The 24802-nt window shown below is 36.5% G+C and overlaps 2 protein-coding genes across 2 annotated transcripts in view; one reads left to right on the top strand and one right to left on the bottom strand.

The window, feature by feature from the left end:
- irs2a (insulin receptor substrate 2a) overlaps positions 1–24802 on the top strand; it is a 374597-nt gene that overhangs the window by 204283 nt on the left and 145512 nt on the right. The gene's annotated exons all lie outside the window — the stretch shown is intronic.
- Positions 1192–23802, bottom strand: cckbra (cholecystokinin B receptor a). The gene is made up of 5 exons (XM_060860457.1): positions 23530–23802; positions 17216–17464; positions 11918–12179; positions 9098–9225; positions 1192–1725 (listed from the first exon to the last, which is right to left on the bottom strand). Exons 1-5 carry the CDS (start codon positions 23681–23683, stop codon positions 1193–1195), a joined length of 1326 nt encoding a protein of 441 aa, XP_060716440.1. The 5' UTR covers positions 23684–23802; the 3' UTR covers position 1192.

Below are 24802 nucleotides of genomic sequence, written 5' to 3'. Positions count from 1 at the left end.
TTCAGAGTTATTTACTGCAGCTGTCAGTCGTTTTAATGGTATGGCTGATTGGTGTGTATGTAGTGTGTGTGTGTCTTAGCTAAAGCATGGTATTCTCAGTATGATTTTTAGTAGAATGTTATTCAGGAATAAAATTAGACCAAACCAAAGCACTGCAATTACCTTATCCACAATCAAGGCCAAGCAGAATTCAAGATATTCTTGTATGTAATATTAAGCTCACTACAAAGCAGGGCTGAGATTACAGTTTATGTATTCATAGGAGCTTTACAAGAACGCCTCATCGACTTGCAAAGTGCAAGAAAGCAATTAGGACAACTCCCACGTTTTTTGTTTTTTTTTCTTCTTTTTTGTTTTTTTTTAAGAGTGTGCTCCTGTAGATCTGTATGCATGTATGTGCATTTTAATAGTGTAACCAACGACAACTAAAATAAAAAACAACAAAAAAAAGCTCTATGCTGTTTATAATACTCCTCAAGCTTCCTTTCAACCCAAAGCAAAATTGCTCACACAGAAAGTGCTACTTGTATAAAGAAATACTTTGCTGCCTCTTAAAACAGCAGTATGGAACAGTGGATTGGTCGCGTGTACTAACTTCATGACAGCAAGCTCAGAGGTACTGTATGCCTCGATGATGAGGATTTGGTAATAAGATGCATGATCTCCCTATGGAATGTACGCTTGTAATGAAGCTTGTCACAGAATTTGGTTTGTTGGATCATCAACACAATGTGAGGAGGACAAATAACATGGCATTAATATTCTATTGATCAGCAACTGTACCATTTTGTAGCCATTATTTGTTGACCTAAGGCAAGACAGCTAAGTGATAGATTGTTTCATGCGTTTAACATATACAGTAGCAAGCACAGTAAGAAGGATTGAATATTTACACGATTTTCCAGTACAGGCACAGTCTGTGATAGTTAGATTTGCTTTCCTTCTTTTTTTTGCGATTGTACCTAGTATTTTAGAAAAATGTGCTCAAATGGTTCCTCTGAGGATCAGCATCGATGCTGTTTACTCATCATTGGTAACCCCTTGGGCATTCTCGTTTGTTCTAACACCAACACATCAATACATCAGCAAGACAGAAAGAGGACTACATGGAACTATTCACAAATACAAAAACTCTTGAAAACACAAAACGTGCCTTAAGCCAATATTATCTAGATGATCGCCTGGTCCCAAGCTAACATGGCCCAACCGTGCTAACGGTGGTGTAACTAAATTTAGACATGGACGCAGCCGTGACCCCGGTAACCTCATCATCGCCTTCCCTCCTCTTACGTTTGCGGCATGGCAGGGCACACCAGGCAAAGGTGGCCAACAGAGCCTTGCGGAAGCGCACATTCATGAAGCAGTAGATGATGGGGTTGACGCAGGCCGACGTGTAAGACAGCAGCTGGATAAAGGAAATGGGAGCGCCTGAGAGGGCTCGTTTGGCTGAGTGCTGGTCAAATGCTTTCCATGTGTTCACAGTATAAAGAGGCATCCAGCAGATGAAGAACATAGCTACAATGATGATTAACATACGGATCACGCGCTTCTTGGCCACGAGTTTGGCTTCAGAGGTGTTGCTGCGCGGTCTGTCCGGCTTGGAGGATGCAGAGTTGCTGATGGAGGAAAGCTCCATTGCTGGAGGTTTCTTGGGAACCTGGATGTAGCAGCCATCACTATCATCTTGTCCATGGGATACGGTACCGTTCACTCCATTCTTCATCGCTGAGAAAAGACATGAACAAGTATGGATAAAATATTAAACATTTATAATAGGAGAATTTTATTTTCATTTGTCTTAAATGTGATTTCACATTTCAAAAGAGAATTATATTTAATGACTCAAAATTGCAATGGCAGTGCAAGTATTACATTATTCGGTCATAAAAAAAAATTAATAAAAAGTAAAAAGTTAGGAGAAGCACAAATATCTTTAAGTAGCTTATCAGTAAACATTTTGAATGTTTTTATTTTAAAGTATATGTGCATCTCAATAAATTTGAATGTCATGGAAAAGTACATTTATTTCAGAAATTCAACTCAAATAGTGAAACTCATGTATTTTATAAATTCATTACACACAGACTGAAGTAGTTTAAGTCTTTGGATCTTTTAATTGTGATGATTTTGGCTCACATTTAAAAAAAAGCCCACCAATTCACCCACCAATCTCAGAAATTTTGAATACTTTGAAGACCATAATTAGAATATGGTGACATGCAAATCAGCTAATCAACTCAAAACACTAGCAAAGGTTACCTGAGGCATCAAAATGGTCTCTCAATTTGGTTCACTAGGTTACACAATCATGGGGAAGACTGCTGATCTGACAGTTGTCCAGAAGACAATCATTGACACCCTTCACAAGCAGGGTAGGCCACAAACATTTATTTCCAAAGAAGCTGGCTGTTCACAGAGTGCTGTATCCGAGCATAGAAAAAGATGCACAACCAACTGAGAAAACCGCAGCCTTGAGAGGCTTGTCAAGCAAAATCAATTCAAGAATTTAGGTGAACTTCACAAGAATGGACTGAGGCTGGGGTCAAGGCATCAAGAGCCACCACACACAGACGTGTCAAGGAATTTGGCTACAGTTGTCGTATTCCTCTTTTTAAGCCACTCCTGAACCACATACATCATCAGAGGTGTCTTAGCTGGGCTAAGCAGAAGAAGAACTGGACTGTTGCCCATGGTCCAAAGTCTTCTTTTCAGATAAAAGCAAGTTTTGTATTTCATTTGGAATCCAAGGTCCTAAAGTCTGGAGGAAGGGTGGAGAAGCTCAAAGCCCAAGTTGCTTGAAATGGTTCCAGTGGTAAGTTTCCAACGTCTGTGATGATTTGGGGTGCAATGTCATCTGCTGTTGTTGGTCCACTGTGTTTTTCGAAAACCAAAGTCACTGCACTTGTTTACCAAGAAATTTTAGAGCACTTCATTAGAGCTGACCAGTTTTATAAAGATTCTGATTTCATTTTCCAGCTGGATTTGGCACCTGCTCACACTGCCAAATGTTGGTTAAATGACCATGGTGTTGGTGTGCTTGATTGGCTGGCTAGCAAATTCACCAGACCTGAACCCGATAGAGAATATATGATTTTTTGTCAAGAGGAAATATGAGAAACAAGAGACCAAAAAATGCAGATGAGCTGAATGCTATTGTCAAAGAAACCTGGGCTTCCATACCACCACAGAAGTGCAGATCACGTCCATGCCATTGAGCAAAAGGAGCCCCAACCAGGTATTGAGTACATATACAGTAAATGAACATACTTTCCAGAAGGCCAACAACACACTAAAACTAAATTTGTTGAAATTTTTTATTGGTCTATGAATTTTTTTGAGATGAATTGTGAATTGGTGTGTTTTTGTTAAATCTGAGCCAAAATCATCGCAATTAAAAGAACCAAAGCGTTAAACTACATCAGTCTGCATTTACTGAATTTATATAATACAAAAGTTTCACTAATTTGAATTACAGAAATAAATAAACTTTTCCACGACATTGTAATTTATTGAGATGCACCCGTAGTATTTGTTATTGAAAAGAAAAGTTCAACTTGGGGTAACTATTTTATTTTACCTGCATAAGCCCTTCATAGACCTACATAACAATAAACAGAGACTTATTCCAGTAGATAGGAGGTGGCATGAGGACTGGTTCTTTGGTGTTAATGTAAGATTGACATAATACCTAAGTCAAGTGATATACAGTACTATAAATGTTTGGGTTCAGAGTTGTGTCTATTTTACTTTACATATGGAAGATGATCATATGACACCACGATACACGCACAAGCCCTACATTACAACTTAAATAAGCCTAGAGAGCTGTTAAAGAGTCATGTCGGTTTCACAAAGCCTGAGTCAAGTGACATAGATGCTTGATCAAATAAGTGTCACTCCAAGCAATGTAGACACAATACCACTGTTAGTATATAACTAAACCAGAATCAAACATCGCCTGAATTCGCTAAACATTTAACAGTTAATATCTAGAAAGAAGAATAAAAGAAAGGTCTGTTTGCACATTGTCATTAACCAATAAATTACCATTGCATTAGCTTACAGATTGAACAGCAAACATACAAAACCTTAAACAAATTTAAGTGCAACACACTGACTCTGTTTACACTGGATAATTTCATTTGTCTTTATTCTGGTTTGGGGTGGATCCCTGCCTCACCCGCATGTTCACAGTATGGGCTCTCGATCCTCATGTATTTTCACTTGTAGTCAGATGTGTCACTGGCTAATCAGATTGAAATGCATGATTCGCTAATCAGCTCAAGCTGTAATGCTCATAAGCTTGCAAATCAAATCAGCTGTAGTGTTCCTGTTCGCATATTTCAACAAAGCAGTCAGCTGTCTTGCAGGATTGAAATATAATTAATAAATAAGTGGGAACTATGGCAATCATGCTAGATTGTATCTTAAATAATAAGCTGATTTTATTTATTTAGTTAGTTAGTTAGTTAGTTTGCTAGATAGCTAGATAGCTAGTTCGTTTTCTTGTCCACAAGGTGGAAAAAACTGACCTTGTGGAAATTTGGACTAACCTGTAAAGTATAAAGACATCAACACAGCAAAAATACATAAAAACATTAATTACACAACATACACACAAATATGTACATTCCAATATGTATATACTGTATCTATGTATACACATTTACATTTGTATAATGTAGCTAAAATTGACCTCATTCTTCTTGAACTGGTTTAGATTCAAATGTGGATCTGGATTCAAATGTGTTTTAAATTGGTGTGTGGTATTGAATTTGTGTACCTAGAGTTTTGTATATGGATAATCTCTCTCTCTCTCTCACACACCCACACACACACACACACACACACACACACGCACACACAGGTGTAAACAGGAGTTTGAGTCTGCAACTCCTGAAGTGATCCTAAGCCCATGACCTCATCACATCACCTCCAATCAAACACCAATCCCTGTTCACAAGCCCCAAGGCGTCTAATGACACCAGCAGCCACACTAGTCACATTCCCTTTAAGTCTCAAAGCAGCCAGGGATACATTTACCAGTAAAATAAATCCCAAGGACCTCCTCAATACAGATTTGTTTCATGTAAATATAAAAATGTATACAGATTCTAGGTTCTTTATGCAAAAGAGTACAATACATGTATGGTTATTCCAAATAACTGCATTAATATTAGTAGACTGCATTGTTTTTGTTATTGGAAAGCCATTTAATTTAAGTGTCTGGTCAAACTTATTAATATCTGTAAGAGTTCAATAATAGGTATAATAACATTAAGAATGATGGGTTGTGATTTCTAGAAACATCAGTCAGCCCTTAGCAATGATTCATGGACCTTGTCTTGAAAACCATTGCTTTAAATAACCTGAACCTAATCAGTTTATGTGTTAAAGCAAAACTAAAACCCACACTTGTGTGCATCTTTCTGATTTATGTTGGGTTTATACTTTTTAAACAACATTTTCATGCCTATTTTTTTTCTGGCCTCAGAATGATTTTTCACAGATAAGAAAAATGGCTATACAGTTTTTTTTCCATGAAAACCAATTTAATTCAACAATAAACAATGACACAAAGCACTTTTATAGAAAGCTTGTTGTAGATTTAGAGGCCTACAGTAATAGACAAGCCAGAGACAACTGTGTCAAGGAAAAACTCCCTGGAAAGGAACAAGATTCAAAAGGGAACTCTGCCCAAAAACAGGTGCATTGAAAAGCTGTTCAATATGAGCATGTTGTGAATAAGAGTCCTGAGTTGACCACAAAACAACGTTGTCTGCACTTGTGTATAAAAAAACGACTTGTTTATATGAGTTTAAAGGGGCTTTTTGAATCCTGTGAGCCAGAGCCAATGCTATGAGAGCTGACTGTTTGAGACACTGACCATGTTCATACACAACAACTCAAATGCATATAGAGGGACAGGCAAAGAGACAGAGAGAGAGGGAGAATTGGAATTCCTACAACTGCAAAAGACTTTTTCTCTCATCACATACTAGGGTCGGAACCACCTGTTTTTTTAAATATATATTTAAGGCATCCATATGGAACCACTCACAACAGCACAAAATGACTCAACACTACAGCCATTACAATCCCTCCCAGCTTATGTATTGTTTTTCATTACTGCACTAATATTTTACGTTGTCTCAGATCTATACCTCACCGCTAGAGAAACAGCCCACACCACTCTGATGCTTTTATTCCCTTTTTGTAGAAACTGGAACTGAAAGCTTTAAAGAAATGAGAGCACAAGCAATATGCAGCTATAAAGTATTTAACAAAAAAGAGGCACTAAAAGTAATTCTCTCTGCGCGAAAGGTTTTTGATAAAAGCAAGCCGTCTTCAGAGACAGAATCACCTAATGAGTGCTCATAATCCAACATAATGCATAATGCATCCATAGTGCTGCCAGTATTACTGTACATGTCAACTGAGCTATTTTTGACCTTGTCACAAAGCAGCTTTATAGAAATCCAAATGCAGTTTATAATATGTTATAAATGGAAAATTGCTAGTACATCAGCAATATCATGATGTGTTAATTCTTAAATTAGTGAAAATATACTGAAATGGTGCATCACTTCAGTGGCAACGCAAATGACCCAATTCTTTTTGACATAACGAGCATCTATTTCTATGCTTCTGTATAACCTACATCCAGTAAGTACAACTAACAAAAGACAAATAGCTACCTTATTTAATTATATCTCAAAGCTTAATAAATTCCATGTCAGAGAAGTCAAACTAACAGTCTCAAAACGAGCAATTCTCATCAATCTTCTCATTTCTCCTCTCTCTTTTCTCTTTTTCAATATTAATTGCACGCACCGGTTTTTAACGATAAGCCTGATCTTCCTGATCCTCCGAGACTACATCATAAAAGAACGGAAAATAGAATGCTTATGAATGTCTTATAAAGGGCCAATGTAGATAACTTTCATATAAAGTCCTCGTGACACATTTCAGTATCAAAGCTAGTATTGATTCTATAGCATTTATATAATAATTACATTTTTAATAATTTTTTTTAATTCAGTTTATTTGTATAGTGCTTTTAACAATTCACATCGTCTCAAAGCAGCTTTAAAGAAGTATAGAAACAATATAATAATAATAATAAGAAGAGGAAGAATTATTATTATTATTATTATTATTATTATTATTATTATTATTATTATTATTATAAATAATAATAAAAACAAAGAATGAATGAATACATACATTTAAAGTTTAAAATTTAAATACACTATATATCTCTAACATCTATCCCTAATGAGCAATCCGGAGGTGACGTTGATGAGGAAAATCTCCCTGAAATCATATGAGGAAGAAACCTTTAGAGGAACAAGGCTCAGAAGGGAACCTCATCCTCATTTGGGTGACACTGGACAGGAAATAATGTCAATGTAAATAATGTCCTTCCTACAACAGTTTATAATAGTGCAACCGAGAGCTCCTGAGGAACTAATGGCTTAGTGCAAACTCTGAGTTCACCACAGATCTAATTCCTTCCTGCCGAAGTCTTCAAATGATTGCTGAAGTAACAATAACAGTATTTCAGTCATTCAAACAGTCTTGGTGAAAAACGAAAAGTTTTAATGCTTGCTATGAAAATAATCTGTAAAAATGAACAAAAGAGCTGATTTGATCATTCTGTTTGCAAAAAAAAAGTGTAAAATTAACATTAGTCACTATTTAACCTTTCCCAATGAAGTATTATTGATTTTTTCTATTTTCTATTTTCTATTGCAATATTTCTTCTTTTTTCATGTTGATTGCTTTTCTAAATGAACAAGAAATAAACAATGCCACAACTAAATCTCCTTCTGATTATATATTCATGCATGATTGACAAATTGCCAAAGAGTTACTTTAGTAATTGCTTAAGATTACTATCTATCTATCTATCTATCTATCTATCTATCTATCTATCTATCTATCTATCTATCTATCTATCTATCTGTCTATCTATATACTGTATAATTACTAACTACATGTACCAATGTGATTCAATCAATTGGTTTAGTCTATTAATTATTGGCTGCTGTAAAAGAAAAAAAAGAAAAACATCATAATAGCACTGGATATCACTTCATTTTCTAAATGTATTCACCTAATACAGGTTCGTTTATATAATATTTTAAGCTATAATTGCTATAAAATTTGAGCATTAGTTTTAATCATTTCCATTCATTGAAACACTTTAATGTGAAAATAGTGCTATGTACTCTGTGTTCTGACACTTTTCTATCAGAGCCAGCGTTCCATTTTTCAGCAATTTGTGCAACATAGTTCTTTAGGATCAGGACAGATGAGAAAAGCCTCTGCTCACACTTGTATCACTGAACCTTAAGCCCCATGACCATCCCACAAGACCTGCTGTTTCGCAGAATCACGATTTGCTCCTTGTCAGAATCACTTGCCCATTTTCCCTATTTCCAACACATCAACTTTGAGAACTAACTGTTTACTTGCTGCCTAATTTATCCCACCCCTTTGACAGGTGCCTTTGTAAAGAGATAATTATTTTATTTTAATGTTATAGCTATCTGGTGTTAATTTTACCAAAGATTCATTGTTTTCAGGAATACAAAAACAACAGTGACTAAATAAATAAAAAAAAGAATAAATCAAAGTGACTACACTGTTAGTAGCTAGCTACCATGAAGTCTTGCTCATAGACAGATAGATAGATAGATAGATAGATAGATAGATAGATAGATAGATAGATAGATAGATAGATAGATAGATAGATACTCTTTTGATACCAAAGTAAATTAAAAAATATGTTGCACTCATCAGTGTTCCTATCCAATGTTCTTCGTTGTTTAGGTTGTATAGTTATAGTTTCAATCTATGTATCATAACAGTAAAATTCATTTGGCAGATGATCCTATATAAAACAACTTGCAACTGTGATTACAGTAACAAGACGGCTGCTTAGATTTAATGATTTATTGATTTATAGAAAATCTATTTGTCAGCTTAGCCAAGTAGTGAAATTAAACCCCTGAAGGGCTCCATGATCCACATTATTGCTTAAAGTATGAAGAATTTTCAGGTCATTTCAGTGAATGGTTTTGCATCTCACCTCTACAGTCATTCTTCTGCTCCAGCTCAAACTGAATCCCCCGGTAGAGCTCTCTGGAGATGAGGCCATAAGCAATGATCATTACCACACCTGGGATGAAGAAGAGAATAAAAAGCAGCAAGAGGTACCTGAGAGAAAGAAAAGAAATCAATAAACCAAATGATAGTGAACAGAATAAATACAGACTTTCCAAATTAACCATCTTCCCATGCAGATGAGACCCACTGAAGCAATTATGGGCTACAGTACTTGTGTCAGCTCAGGTGATGATATGTGTCCTTACTGATTACTAAGAGCTTTAAAGAGTACTCTGAATTTGTGTAATCCTCCATCATCAGGCATTGACTCAACGCATCAGAAAAGCAAACCAGAAAAACAATAAATGCTAAAGAGTACTCACAATATTGAGAGCAATCTACATTCTATTGAGAGTTAGCAATACACATCTGTCTTAACATCTGCTAGGAGCTACACTGAATAATGGTTTGTATCTAAAAAAGACGCAAAGTGTGTTGGTTTTATTATTTCATTGTGGTATTCAAATGACATTGTGGGAGGGCTGCGTGAATGCATCTCCGCTGGTCCTTTACGCTCATCTTTTTCATCTCTCTGACGTCTTTGTGAATTCATTTGATCTCAAACACACTTGTCTTCTTGTTCCATAGGTGGCTTTCAAATTCATCACCAGGACACAAGCAATCAAAGCAAAACTGTCTCAAAAGGGCTTCAGTAAATGGACCGATGAAGGCAATGGAAAATGATCGCAGATGATCCAGAAGCTTCTTTTTGTTTAACTTTAGTATCATCCAGTGCGTTTTCTAAGCCCTGTGTTTATTCATCAGGGCTTTTTTAAATTCATTTCATAATCGCTGTTGTGTTTTTAATACACTCTCATCTGGCAAGGTGAGTTCAGGTCCCCTGCCCAGGGGTAATAAATGTCTCTAATTTTGATTTAAGATGGGTCAAAAACAATCCCAAGAACAACATCAACCAAAACAGATGATGTCCTGCATGACTTTTCATTTTTGAACCTTGAGAATCTTCTCCTCTAAGAATAACAATACAAATACATCATCTGGTAATTATTCGCTGTGTAAAACTGTCAGTGTTTACAGTTTACTGGTCATCGTCTTTACGGACACTTTAAATGGCAATACATTCAACACTTAATGGTTTGTTCAACCTCTCATTCATCTTCACACAGACAGTCTGAGGGAGGCAATAAAACCTTGATAACCTTCTCAAATATAATTTCATTACTCTGATTTTCCATATAGCCTCTTATTGGTCCAGAGGCAGAATCCAGTTCTCTCATTGCAATGAGTTAATAAAGAGTTAACTGCCGGTCCCAAGCCCGGATCTAATGAGCGGGTTGTGTCAGGAAAGCCATCTGATGTAAAACCTGCACCAAATCTAATATATAGACCATGTGATCCACTGTAGTGACAGGGAACAGCAGAAAAACCAACAACTCTGATTTTCCATTTTATCCGACTTCAGGGTATATCAGGGAATTTCCATGATTGGGGCACCATTTAGATTAGATAAGATAATAGATACTTTACTGTCATTGTATACAATACAGTGAACTTTAGTATGTCAGCTCTCAGAAAATAGCAAGTACATTTAGATAAGAAAGACGATGTTTAAAATAAGAAATTAAATATAAAAACATATTATTAAAAATATAAATTATACTCTAAAATCAGTAAAATATCTTCAAGATTGCATATGAATGCATTGCTTTGATTACCGAAATGCATTCTGAGGAGCACATATGTACATATCGTATGTTTACCCTATTCATTTTTTTTAAAAAAGGTGGGGCTTTTTAAATTTTTTGCTAAAAAATGTCGGCAATGTTTTTTTGATGATGTTTTTTTTAGAGAATATGTTAAAAAAGAATGTGGTAATTAGCAATTACTTGCTGAGTAAATAGCTTAGTAAAGCGCTCAATAAATAATTGTCTGACACTCAAATGTACATTTTTCTGAACTGTAATGGATGACTCATTCACAAGATTTTCAACACGAGATATTAAACTGAATCACACAGTCATGCAAAAGGAATATGATTTTTGAAGTATTTAAGTGATTATTCATTAGCTTTAGTGATTTAGTTATTTCAAGGTAAAAAACAAACAGTGCTTTTAAGATGGAAATGCTGTAATTATGTACATGGGTTGTTATGAAGGACACTTTAAATATGTTTAAATACTTTTTATTTGTGTTTTCCATGGGACTCAAATAGCACTCCCAACTACAGAATCACTACAAAGGCTTTTGGTTTTTAGTTTTTTACAGTTCCGTTAGCACGACAAACATTATCTCCTTTTCAGAGCGAACTTGCAGGAAATTTGGAAGTAATGATAAACGACTGGACTATCTCATATTGTGAATTATTTACAGTAATAAATAATTACAATCCTGCAATCCTGTCTCAAAAAAATTGTGAAATCCCCTGAGGAGAATCCAAAGAGTTATAGAAAATCGACTCAATTAAGGAGAAAATGGAGGTTAATATGAGGAAAGAGCAGAGCTGAAGTACAAAATGAATATAGAGCTTATATAGTCTAAGTTATTCCAAGTGATTTACTTGCTTTGTGGAAATACATACTGTTTTCCAGATGGAGGCTTTCATTTAAGTAAGTCAGAAAAATCCAACTCAAATGGTTGAAGTTATGGCAGCAGAACAAAGCGGCTCTTACTGTTTAAAGGACTTTTATACAAAATCCACTGCAAGTTCTTTTGCTCATAAGTATGCCAGTCATGTGCAAGATCTTTATTAGGATAATATAATCATGCTGAGTAGTAAACTCACCAAATCTGTTCGATTTGGCTTATACGCCAGTCTGGGCGGCACATGTGAGCGGTGATGTTGTTGGGTTTGGAGAAGGGCACCAGCGTGCTGAAGATCGGATAGGGAACCATGATGCCTACTGACAGCACCCAGGTAGCGGCAATGACTTTGTAAGCATGCGAGCGGGTCTGCCATGCCCGGGACTTCAGTGGGTTGCAGATGGCGCTGTACCTTTCGATTGCTATGGCAACCAGGCTGAAGGTGGAAATGCTGACGGAGATACCTGTGGAGAATTGTGGGAGGAAGTACGAGACATGTGAGAAGTAGCCTACAGGAATGGTGCTGTAACTAAGCGACAAAATGTGCATGCCTTAAGGCAGTGCTGGGGAAATCTGTAGCTCTCGACTGCTTTATTTCTGTGATAAATATTTTGCATGATTTAATGCTTTGCCTTTCTGAGAAGACTAGGTTTACTGTTAAAGACTGTGGTATGGTCGTTTTCCCTTTCTCGTCTTCTACAATAGTCATTATTATGATACATTCAGAGTTTATAGGTGCGCGAAGGCTATTCATGGCCTTCAGAAAATTACAAGCACACACTCTGTTTTTGCCTCTCGTTTTTGATTCTACTGTTCATTTTAATTATGTGTATTTAGTCAAAAATCCATTTTAAACCACTCAAACCACTGCTTTAATTCAAAAGAAAAAAAAAACATGTACTGGCACATTATTAAACACTCACCAGCCACTTCAGATAAACTCCAGAACCCCGCTCATTCATGCAATTATCGAATCAATACAGCAGCAGCAGTACAATACATAGAAGCATCAGCCATTTAAAATGGATGAAAAATCTGATCTCAATGACCAAGGCATGGCTGATGGTACCAGATGAGTTGGTTTGATTATCAGCTGATCTGTGATTTTGTCTCTGAAGTTCACACAGAAAGGTGTGAAAGAAGAAGAAAAAAAAACATCCTGTGAGCAGCACTTCTGTAAGTGGAAATGCCTTGATGATGAGAAAGGTGAGAGCAGAATTGTCAGGCACAGGCTCACCGAAACTCAATACTTGATGATTGGAGAAAGGCCAGTCAATGTTTTTCCAATCTACTGCTGTCCATTTCGGTGAGCTTGAAAGTGCCCACTGACATTCCGGTACATGGCTGACAGGAGTAGAACCCCATGTGGTCGTCTGCTGTTGGAGCCCATCCATGTGTTGATGCTTTTCCGCTTGCCACCATTCTACAGTGATTACTTAAGTTACTGTACCCTGATCTCGAACCTGATCTCCTCTGATGTTTCAGTTGTTGTTGAAGTCTAAAGTCTATAGGTGTCACTGTTCTAAAATACTCAAACAAGAAGCTCTTCTCTTACATAGAAGCTTTTGACCTGTATCTTCATCCTTTTATGAAATTGCATTGCTGGAACACGATTGGCTGATTGAATAAGTACATGAATGTGGAGAAGTACACGTGTTCCTATTAAAGAGGCTGGTGTGTTTCTTTTATTATAAAGCTAATGACAAAATGTTTTAATTAGTATGTCACCACAGATGGACAGCTTTACCCACTGAGCTGTTCCTGAGGTCATGCTCCGAATTTCCTAGTTGGATCTTTAACCTTTAATCTGCTACCAATTGACATGAAATCTTTTCCAATTGACATGAATTCCAGATGTCCGAGAGTTTAAAAGAATATTTTGAGAACTGAGTTTTTTTGTTGTTGTTGTTTTCTCAAAAAACACTGTGTTCCTTTAAAATTACCATTTCAAAGAATTTCTTATTGATTGATTTCCTTTTGGCGACTTTTAAGTTTGTGCAGCGTGCAATCCCTTCTGAGGTGTCAGGGAAAAATATTATCCCACAGATGCCCTAAAGCTTAAGCGATGCCTCCCTTGGGCCCAGATAATACATAAATGAAATGCATTGTATAAAGGCAATGAAGCTTGAAGCGTCTTGGAAAAAGTTCACTGTGCAAATCCTTTAATGGCTGGGGGTGACCACAGCTAACTGGCTCAAGCATCCTTTTTGATTTCCTATTTACAAACAGTATAATCACCACTATAAAGGATGATGGGTTTTTAATTCAGAAAAAAGGCCAGAACAGAGAAAGGAAAACAGCCGTGGTGATTCAAGTTCAGACTATAGCTGCCTTTTGATGGTCCTACAGTATTTCTTCTCAATTGAATGTACAATAGGTATAAAGCACAGTTCGTGGTGACCACACTTAAACAGCAGAATAATAGCAGGCTACACTTAAAAGACTGTAGCACACATCTCATAAAGCCACTGCACCTTCATTCTGCACGACTTTGATGGCCTTTTATGTCCTTAAGGGCAGACGTTAACAGACATAGCCTTGGAGATTAAACACAAAAATCAATGGTTGGAAGAAGCTGTAATGGTTCATTGACTGATTGTGGCTGATGAAAACCGACCTGCCTTTAAGGCAGCTTAAATAAGTGTGGCAGAGGAGAACGACATAAACCAAAAGTAAGCAAGATACCACTAGCATGTCTGTAGGATGTAACAGGATGTCTTCCTCTGACTCAAGACTGGACACATGGCACTGTAGGAGTGTCCAAATGAGTGCCACCACTGTGCCAAGCTCTGAGTAGAAATAACCCTCTTTTGTATTCATTTAGACCTCATTTCTGCAATGGCAATCTTATAAACTGGATTAAACACATTCCAAAAAGCATCTTGTTCAAATCCATGACACTACATTTGCTCTTGAGGAGAGAAATTGAAACAATTTATAATCACACAAGTATTATTACTGTTCAATGGCTTGTGCCTTCACATTAACGCACATGAATTGTATTAAGGCCATGCTGTATTTTAGTGATGCATCGAAATAGAGCCATAATGGCTTGTGTGTTTTATGGGGCAATTGTTTTTCTTGTAGTTAATAAAGCATTCGAGACAGCTTCCCCTATCTTCACATTTATCAGTGTTATTTCTGCTTGCTCTCTCATATAATGGTGTATCTAGTTCAACTTAGTTCATCAAGTCCATTAAATCATTCTGTCCTCCTTCCAAGGATACAAGGATGCCCTGTTTCCCAGGCAACAATAATAATAATAATAATAATAATAATCACACTGCATTCAAATTGATCTTAACATTGTAAACGAATTGATAATTAAGCCCAGAGGTCTGGCATTCCACTAGGCAGGCATTTCTGACTCAAATTCAACACTCATCCAAGAGTTATCTTTAATGTGCAGATATCTTTATAACATCGCCTACAGCAAGTATTTAATTCGGCATTAGTGTTTTCATGATCATATTCAGCATTAAGATAATATTATTATAATCGCAGCTTGCTAGAACGTTTATGTTAGGCTAGGGTGTAATTTTCTGCCTACATGAACAAAGCTATTTTTTCACTTTATGCCAAAACAAGAAACTATATGACTCTTCATACCTTATTAGTTTCTCAGTCCCCAGTATATCTTCATGCAGAGAAAATGATATAGTCCACCTAAATATTAACAGTTGTTGCTTCATACCAAACAAAGTGTAAGAGGGATCAAAATCCCATCAGCATCCAATACAGACTGTGATTATATGCAATGAAAGTAATTTTACTAATGAGATTATACCATTGGCATCATTGTACATTTTCATATCTAGAATTTAGTGCTGCTGAAAAAAATGAGAATTTAAAGGTCATAGACATGAGGTTATTATCAGGGATAAACTCAAAGTGGAGCTCAGATACAATAATTGGATGGTTTTAATGGATGGACATTATTTGACAGATATATATTACAGCAGAGTGAAATTGTTTTCTTTGCATATCCTAGCTTGTTAAGAAAACATGAGATAGAGCACAGGGTCAGCCATGAAACCGTTCCACCGGAGCAGAGAGGGATAAGGGCCTTGCTCAGGGGCACAACAGTGGCAGCTTTTCAGTGCAGGGGCTTTTAACTGACAACCTTTTTTGTAAAACTTAGCTCAATTAACAACCTTCATATCTTGGCCTTTCATTGCTTGGGTGTTCCCTTCATCCCTACTTCTCTATTCCTATCAATAAATTCAATTTATACAAGTTATACTGTAATGTTGTCCCTCTAATAATTAATGCTGGTAATGTTACATTGTCTACTTTGTTCTCAAGTCAGTATGGTCTCACATTGGCAAATTTGTACAAACAGCTTCATTAGTTAAACAATTAAAAAATATTAATTTGTTGATACAGATTGAAAATATCTGATAAGTTGATAAGTCTGATAAAAAGGTTAAAGAGTAGAGTTCGGGTTATGGTACAGTCTGTACCTTTTCTAAATCTTCAACTTTGGGCTTGGACTGGGTGGTGGCACAGCAGAAAACATTTATTACACTCACTCACTCATCTTCTACCGCTTATCCGAACTACCTCGGGTCACAGGGAGCCTGTGCCTATCTCAGGCGTCATCGGGCATCAAGGCAGGATACACCCTGGACGGAGTGCCAACCCATCGTAGGGCACACACACACACACTCATTCACTCACGCAATCACACACTACGGACAATTTTCTAGAGATGCCAATCAACCTACCATGCATGTCTTTGGACCGGGGTAGGAAACCGGAGTACCCGGAGGAAACCCCCGAGGCATGGAGAGAACATGCAACCTCCACACACACAAGGCGGAGGCGGGAATCGAACCCCCAACCCTGGAGGCGTGAGGCGAACGTGCTAACCACTAAGCCACCGTGCCCCCTAAAACATTTATTATTATTATTATTATTATTATTATTATTATTATTATTATTATTATTATTATAGTATAGTATAGTAAGTATAGTATAGTACAGTACAGTGCATTATAGTATAATATTATAACATGTAGAACCTGTTGTTAATTAATTATCCTACTATAAACTAACCTGTAATCCATGGCTCTAACAGAATGTTGTTTTTCCACTTAAAATAAAAGTTGTTACACTAAAAAATACTTTTACTTAATAATGATTTTCCTTGCCACTGCTGCCGGAGTCACCTCACACTTGCTCATTGGGGATAAATACATACACATTGTGAACTAATTCTATCTAATATTAATCTTGAATTTTGTATTCTATTAATCTTTATATTATTGTTTATAATACCCTTTTGTTCTATGTTTATGTTCTGTAAAGCTGCTTTGAGAGAATGTCAATTGTAAAAAGCGCTATACAAATAAACTTGAATTGAATTGATTATAGCACAAGCCAATTAGATTTTTTTGAGGTATCTAAGCCAATTGATATAATATTAAAATCACCTAATATCCTCTTTAAAGCACTGAAACGCAGTAGGTAGTGAAAGGTGAAATGGAGAACACCTCACCCATGAAATAGGTGACGGTCTTGCACATAGCAGCTCCAAAGATGAAGTCTTCCAGCAAATTAGGGATGAGAGTAAAAGGCATGCAGAAGACAGCCATCATGAGGTCACTGATAGCCAGTGAGAGCAGGAAGGAGTTAGTGACGGTGCGCATACGCTTGTTCGCCACCAGCACCACGATGATCAGCAGGTTGCCAAATACGCTCAGGAAGAAGATGAGAGAGTAGAGGAGGATCCGCAGCGAGTACATATCTGAGGGAAGGAGGAAAAGTCATTAGAGACATTATTCATCTTATCTAAATACCAGAGCAAAAATAAGCCTAGTCAGAGATTTTCATTTGAGTCCTAATCAAAGAGGCATGATATCCTGAGCTGATGTAATGGTACATTAGTTAGAACTCCTCTGCTGCCCCCCATGTGGCACACTTGATGCTGTATTGGCTCAGTGATTTGGAGAAATTTGGATCATCGTTATCACAGACATGGCACCCAGTAGCAATCATGTGCAACCTGTCAGCAATCATGGGGACAGTGACTAGAAAAAATACAGTACACCACTGATTACAGCTGGTCAATGACCGAAATAATCAGCTTCAGCAATTGTTCTTGGGAATTTCAATTTCAGACACTACAGTACATCATACTGAGATGTATTCAGAGTGCATTTATGACCACATAATGAGGATTTAATACTAAAATTGTCCACATCATTAGTCAGATTTATATACGCTAAACGCTACTCAGAATGTTACGGGGTTATTTTAACATAGACAATATTTATAGACAACAAATTGTTGTTGCACATTATACAAAAAAATAAGGATATGCTAGATAAAGCAATATTTCATAAGCTGTTGAATAATGAGAGTCAAAAAGTAATTTGTGATTATTAAAAGTGATTCATTGATTCAGAATATTTGCAATATGCTAGTTTCTTATTAGATGTTCATCTTTTTTTATTCTTCACTATTCTCTTGTATTTATGATACATATTGTTAGTATTCTTTTATATTTTAAAGTACTTGTGCTTTAAGGAAGTGGTTTAGACACTTTTGAAATCCCACCCATTTTCGGATGCTTCCACTCAAGCAAAAAAAATGGAATGGAAAAAAAATGGAACCTCTGAATATGTGCAACATTTCACATGTAAATACTGACATGATTTTGGTCTGAATATGGCATCTGGCATTTGTTTATTTCTAAGAGATTGAATTGTGAATTACTGTTTGTGTCATACCCTCCAAATATCAGCTACAATCCTGTAACTGAGCAACCAGCATCTTCACCTTCCTCAGAGTGTGACTGTATCTGAGATGTTCCCAATGTTAATGATTAAGGATTGAAACACTGTTTCTGCACATCGAATACCTATTCTATCAATCTCTGAATGTCTTGTTAGAAACTGACTAGCACGGCTTCTGTCTCTTCTGAGCTGCCAGAACTGATATAACATTAACTGAGTCTAATGTAGTAATTGATAAGTAGCTAGATTTGGATTGGCAGAATTCAGTTTTCTGTCATTAATTCCAGTCAATAGGGCTTAGCTTTGCAATTAAGAATGTAACATGCCTTATTAAACCAGCCATCCATGCTTGCTGTAATTTCATACCAATTAAATGCCTTTAAGCCAGTTTACTTAGGCGAAATTCCAAAATCTTGAACCTAATCTCTCTGATCAACAACGAAGAGCGTTATGTTTTTGAGTCCTCACTGCCTCTTTTGATATGCTCATTTTTAATGCTTTCATTACTTTCTGTCTGTAATTAATCAAGTTAACACTATGACATGACACAGGAAGTGATAAACATTTATCTGTAGCCAAAAAGTATATAATAAACAAAACAGATAAACCAGAAACTTACATTTAATATTTAACATTATGAATCGGTACCATGTAGGAATGCAAACCCTTCAGAAAGTATTTGAAGTATCAGAATTTCAGTTTTCATTTCCTGATAGCTGATGAGATTAGCTGTGTTAAACAACCTAAAATATGGCACCTTTGGTAGAAGATTACTCAATTTTAGCAAAAATATACAAACTTGAGATAAAATTAAATTAATATCATATATGGTTGCATGTATCTTGCTTGCAATAACTGCATCAAGCCTGAGATTCAATGACATCACCAAACATACTTCCTTTGTAATTGTAGGCTTGTACTGCAGCTTCTTTTAGTTGTTGTTTGTTTTGTGGGTTGCTTCCTTCAGTCTCCTCTTCAGGAGGTGAATTGCTGCTCAACTGGGTTATGATTTGGTGATTGAAGATGAAGAAGACGAAGAAGAAGACGACGAAGAAGATGACGAAGAAGAAGCCTTTATTTTTTCACTTATACATTACAGCACAGTGAAATTCTTTCTTTGCATATCCCAACTTTGGAGGTTGGGGTCAGAGCACAGGTAAAGGGCCTTGCTCAATGGCCCAATAGTGGCATCTTGGAAGTGCTGAGGCTTAAATCCCAATCCTCTGATTAACAACCCAGCCTTAACTGCTTGACTTGGTCATTGAAAAGGCTTTAACTTCTGATTCTTGTCGTGAAGTATGGTTTGTATCTTGTGTATGGTCTCTGTATTTCTGCTCTCGAAGTCTTCTCCAAACTGTGGATTATAATATCTTTATCCGTGCACTATGGAAGCTGTGGGTGATGTTACTGTCTGTTGTTTTGTGTTTTTTCTTCACAGGTCTCAGAACTGATGTTATTTTTCTTGGCTGATCTGTTCAGTGTCTGGTTTTTAATGCACCAGCGGTTTCTTTCTTTTTAAGGACATTCCAATTTGTTGTATTGGCTCCGATTGATTTTCCCTCTTTTTCCTCAGCTTCAGAATGGCGTGTTTTCTCTCACAGTCAGCTCTCTGTCCTTTGTCTTAGTTTGTCTTTATTTAACAACAAATGCACAGGTCTTCACAGGTGAAACTCAGAGCTTGTACCAATAGTAGGCTTTCAAAGCTATTAATTGATTAAACAGCCAGTCTAACAGGACACAACTGGACAACAAGAAACCCAAATCAGTCACATCTTCCAATATTGGGGATTAGTGTTCAAAGGTGTTTAGCACCCCCAGATGTGAATAACAGGGAATCTCATATCCATCTTTTGATCTTAAATCCAATTCTTTTAAGTGTATAGCAATAACGACATAATCATCCTTGCTGTTCCAATATCTTTGGATGGGACAACAATGACACAAGACGATTAGAACTGTTTATTCTGTAAATACAGTAGTGCACTACTGTACAGTTCTGTATCTATACTCATCTTTATTTGTCTTTCCCTTTCTACCTTTCTCACTACTATCATTTCAGTTTGTGTTAATGGCACTATTTCCAACATTAATTCTTTGTTAATAAAATCTTACTTGGCCATTAAATTACTCTACTTGATGGCTTGATATCAGGAGTGAAAGTAATGTTATTGTGAGATATCATATGATATGTGTAAATATTTCTCATATAATATTGCCTTTTTTTAATTCACGAGAATTTGCAAAAGCCATTAAAGGAAAAAAAAAAGAATAAATGAATGAATAATGAATGTTACAAATTAGCATTAGGGTAAAAGGCTTTGAAACATTTTCTTATTACTTCATTTATAAATGTATAAATAAATCAAAATCCCTCTCTTATTAGAATTCCAGTCAGTTGACTACAGATGATTTAGCCAATCATTGATCTTTCTGCTGAAAAACAAAGAGCATTAGCATCGCAATACGCCACTGAGTTTGTGAAACAGATGCCGCCCTCCTCTCTTTCTTGTTTTCTAGGTATTTGCCCTATTCATCTGACTTTTGTCCATGACATGACTGTGTATTTATAGTGCAAATACGCTAAACATCTGTGACTGTGCTAGTGAGACCAGGCAGATTTTCCATTATTATCAACAGGGGGTTGGCAGAAGCAGGGTGTGTAATACATCACTCTCATTTCATGCAGATGTTCAGAAGCCCAACACTTTGGCACATGAGGCTGACATTAAATACCTAATCACTAAAGAGCACAAACATGCATCAGTGTTTTTATGTGCTCTCTCTCTCTCTCTCTCTCTCTCTCTCTCTCTCTCTCTCTCTCTCTCTCTCTCCCTCCCGCTCCCTCTCTCTTTCTCTCTCCTTTCCTATCTCTGCTCCACCAGAGTGTGTTTTATAGTTTTAATCAGGACTCCAATTCTATGCCTGGAGGGCTCCTGTCTAATATATTTTTTGGCTCTTTATATTTTCTAGCAACTCAAAAGTCATATATGTGTGTGTGTGTGTGTGTGTGTATATATATACACACACACATACACATACACATATATGTTGTTTAGGTTAAAATTGGCTGAACCAATATCAATGAACGACCACCACTTGAATGCAAAGACTCAAAAAGACATTTCCAAATGCTATAACTGCAAAAAAATTACAGAGCTGAACTTTTTTTGTGATGATTACGATGATGATGATGATGATGATGATGATCATGATGATCATGATGATGATGATGATAATTAATTGTGAAGCATTCATAGGAAAAATGCTTCAGGGGATCTTTGTTAGAACTCATTCTCATTCGAACTCATTCTAGATCTTGGATATTTTCTTCTTCTCTTCTTCTTTGATTTTATGCCAGGTGGTTTTGACTAGAAGATATTTATATATTGATATGATTCTAAAATGGTATTAATGCCAACTTGGCCACATGCTTGCAATTCAATAACAATATGCTTGAATTCATTTGGATGAAAACCAAAGTTAAGCCATCGATTGTGTCCATCGATTGTGTGAAAGAGAACGGAACCCTAGCTTGCTCCAACGTTTACATCCGGTTCGATCTGGCTGAGTAATGAAGTAAACACGATTTACTTGTGAATCAATATAAAAATGTTTTTCAGATAAATAAGAATAAGGTTCCTATTAACCTCACAGTGATTTGACAATAATTCTGTAATGATTTGGTATGACATGATTTTTCAAGAGTTCTCCGGATGGTTTAGCTTCCTGAAAGAGATTATTCCATAGAATATTTGTTTAAAAAGAAATTTACTGTAAATCTCTACTAAAAAGATCCCACAGGGTGCTAGACGGAAGCACTCTTTCTAAGAACACACAATTGTTGATCTACACTTATTCATATCATTTGGTATCATTTTTGGTAGCAGTTTTCTCTTCACTGCATTGTGGCTTGTTTAAAGTTTTACACTAAAAAAAGTCAATAAATTTTTATAAAAACATATTGAAGTCTTTGCCTTTACTATTTTTGTCACGTGTTTTCATGTCAATCTTGAAATGTTAAACATCCAGTTTTCTGACTGTGATGTATATGCAAAAGATTGTATTATCTTTCGACTATATATCCTCACAATACCGCAATACATCTACATCATTTTTAAACAGCCTACATGTCTGAATTAATGACTGTAAATACATTGCAAACTGCTTCATGGAAGTCCCGTGTGTATACAATAAGATATTAACTGCTGCTGTGTATTTCATCTCATGAAGACAATCAGGGGTTTACAATTAAATGTCAGATTCCAAAATTGTTGAAGGAGAGCAGAAGGAATCATAAAATCAATAAAAACAGAATTTTGAAGTTTAAAGACGACAACAATACATTATTTTGATATTATTATATGACAAGATCTAATATTTGTGTTTTAGCAAGAAAACCATGTTCTTCGGATGAAAATCAGCACTATACTTCAATTCAATTCAATTCAAATTTATTTCTATAGCGTTTTTAACAATTGACATCGTCTCAAAGCAGCTTTACAGAACATAAACATAAAACAAAAGGTTAATATAAAGAATAATATAAATATTAATATTATACAAAATTTTAAGATTAATAGATATATTTAAATGTGTTTGTATGATGTGGTGTGATTATAACTATACAGTCTGACAAATTGTTGTATTGATGAGGAGATTGTTGTCCTCAAAGACCACATGGAGTTGGCTTCTCCTTTTTTAGTACTTAGACTGATGGCAATGCCTTTATATAATGAATACAGGCTCTCAAAAGCTAAAATCTCTTTTTAGTCTTAGGACATCGCATGAAATGACCAACAACGTTTTGCTTGAAAGCACACACACTTGGAGGGAGAATCGGTTCCTCAATGGTTCACTGGTTGATTGATGGTTCTAGCTTTAGATAAACTGGTAACCCACTGTATCCTCTGTAGAGTTTAACCCAGAACATTTCAATAAATTTGTCTGAATACATTATGCACTCATGCGCTCATGCAATACGTGGATTAAAGGATGATTTTTTTTTTTCCAAACACAAACAGCCCACTTTTCATTTTTCAAGCAGTCAAATACGAGCTGAAACAAAAGAGCTTACCTTTAGATCGTGTTGCTTGAAGTTTGGTTAAAACTGACGCATTGCTACAGGTGGTGTTCATTTCCACGGTGGAGCGGTTTAATGGAGACTCTAAATGCGCTTTGGCGCAATCCCACAATGTGCCATGACTTTCATTCATTTTAGGGAAATCCATATTCCGCTAAATAATCCAAAAATAATCCAAACTAGAAGGCTAGAATATATACCTGATTTTACCTGATGATACTGCGTGGAAATGACTGAAATGCGCTTGACTTTTCACAAAATAAATAAATAAATGAATGAATAAAATAAAAAAGAAGAAGAAGAAAGAAAGAAAAACGCGCGGTCTGTATTAATACTGTGTAAAAATGCTGAGATAATCAGTAATGCAGAGTCGAGGCGTGAATGCTGGACTCCGTGCTAACATTCTTGAACTTCTTCGCGCTGTGTCTGTGCGCAAAGTGCCGTGGCTCAGAGGCTTAAAGCGCTGCTGAACGCAGATGTGTGTGTGTGTGTGTGTGTGTGTGTGTGTGTGTGTGTGCGTGCGTGTGTGTGCGGTTGGGGAGGGTCAGAAGTGTGCGTGCGTTTGCGTGCGTGTGTGCGTGTGTGTTGTGTGTGCGTGCGTGTGTGCGTGTGTTTTGTGTGTGCGTGCGCGTGTGTGTGTGTGTGTTTATATCTTGGTGGGGACCGAATTATGTCCTATTTGGTGACATTTTGGAGAAGGGTTAATGCATTAATTATTCAGACAATAATAATGTTACTAGAAGGATAGTACACCGATAATAAGACAGACACTGTTGTGTGTGTGTGTGTGTGTGTGTGTGTGTGTGTGTGTGTGTGTGTGTGTGTGTGTGTGTGTGTGTGAAGGGGGAACCTCGATGCTAGAAAGGGATGCACCATTCGGAATGATGTAATGGTCCTCTCTCAAATCTCTCTGGAGATTCCGTTGGTCTCACAGTGAATATTTGGAACACAATTCAGAGGCCTGTGTCGCCCTCCTGTGGACAGAATGAGAAAAAGAAGAAGATGAAGAGGAAGGAGAAGATGAAGACCTATTTGTGGGCACCAACATGCAAGCGTTTGCATACCATTTCTTTCTATAGGCCTACAAGGCCTACAAGACTTTGAAAGATTGGCTTTGGGTTTAATTGGTGTAACCTTTAAACCAAGATGTTGACAATGAGAATGAGCAAATTACTACGCCATTGTACCTCCAACATGGAACTCAGCTTGGAAAATGAACAAAGGTACAAAGACTTGGGTTTATTTGTTTTTATTTTATTTTCATTGA

Source organism: Tachysurus vachellii, chromosome 24, assembly GCF_030014155.1.
Source record: "Tachysurus vachellii isolate PV-2020 chromosome 24, HZAU_Pvac_v1, whole genome shotgun sequence".
Classification (NCBI taxonomy): Eukaryota; Metazoa; Chordata; class Actinopteri; order Siluriformes; family Bagridae; genus Tachysurus; species Tachysurus vachellii.
Note: the sequence above shows the minus strand (reverse complement) of the source record. Positions and strands in the feature narration are given on the sequence as shown.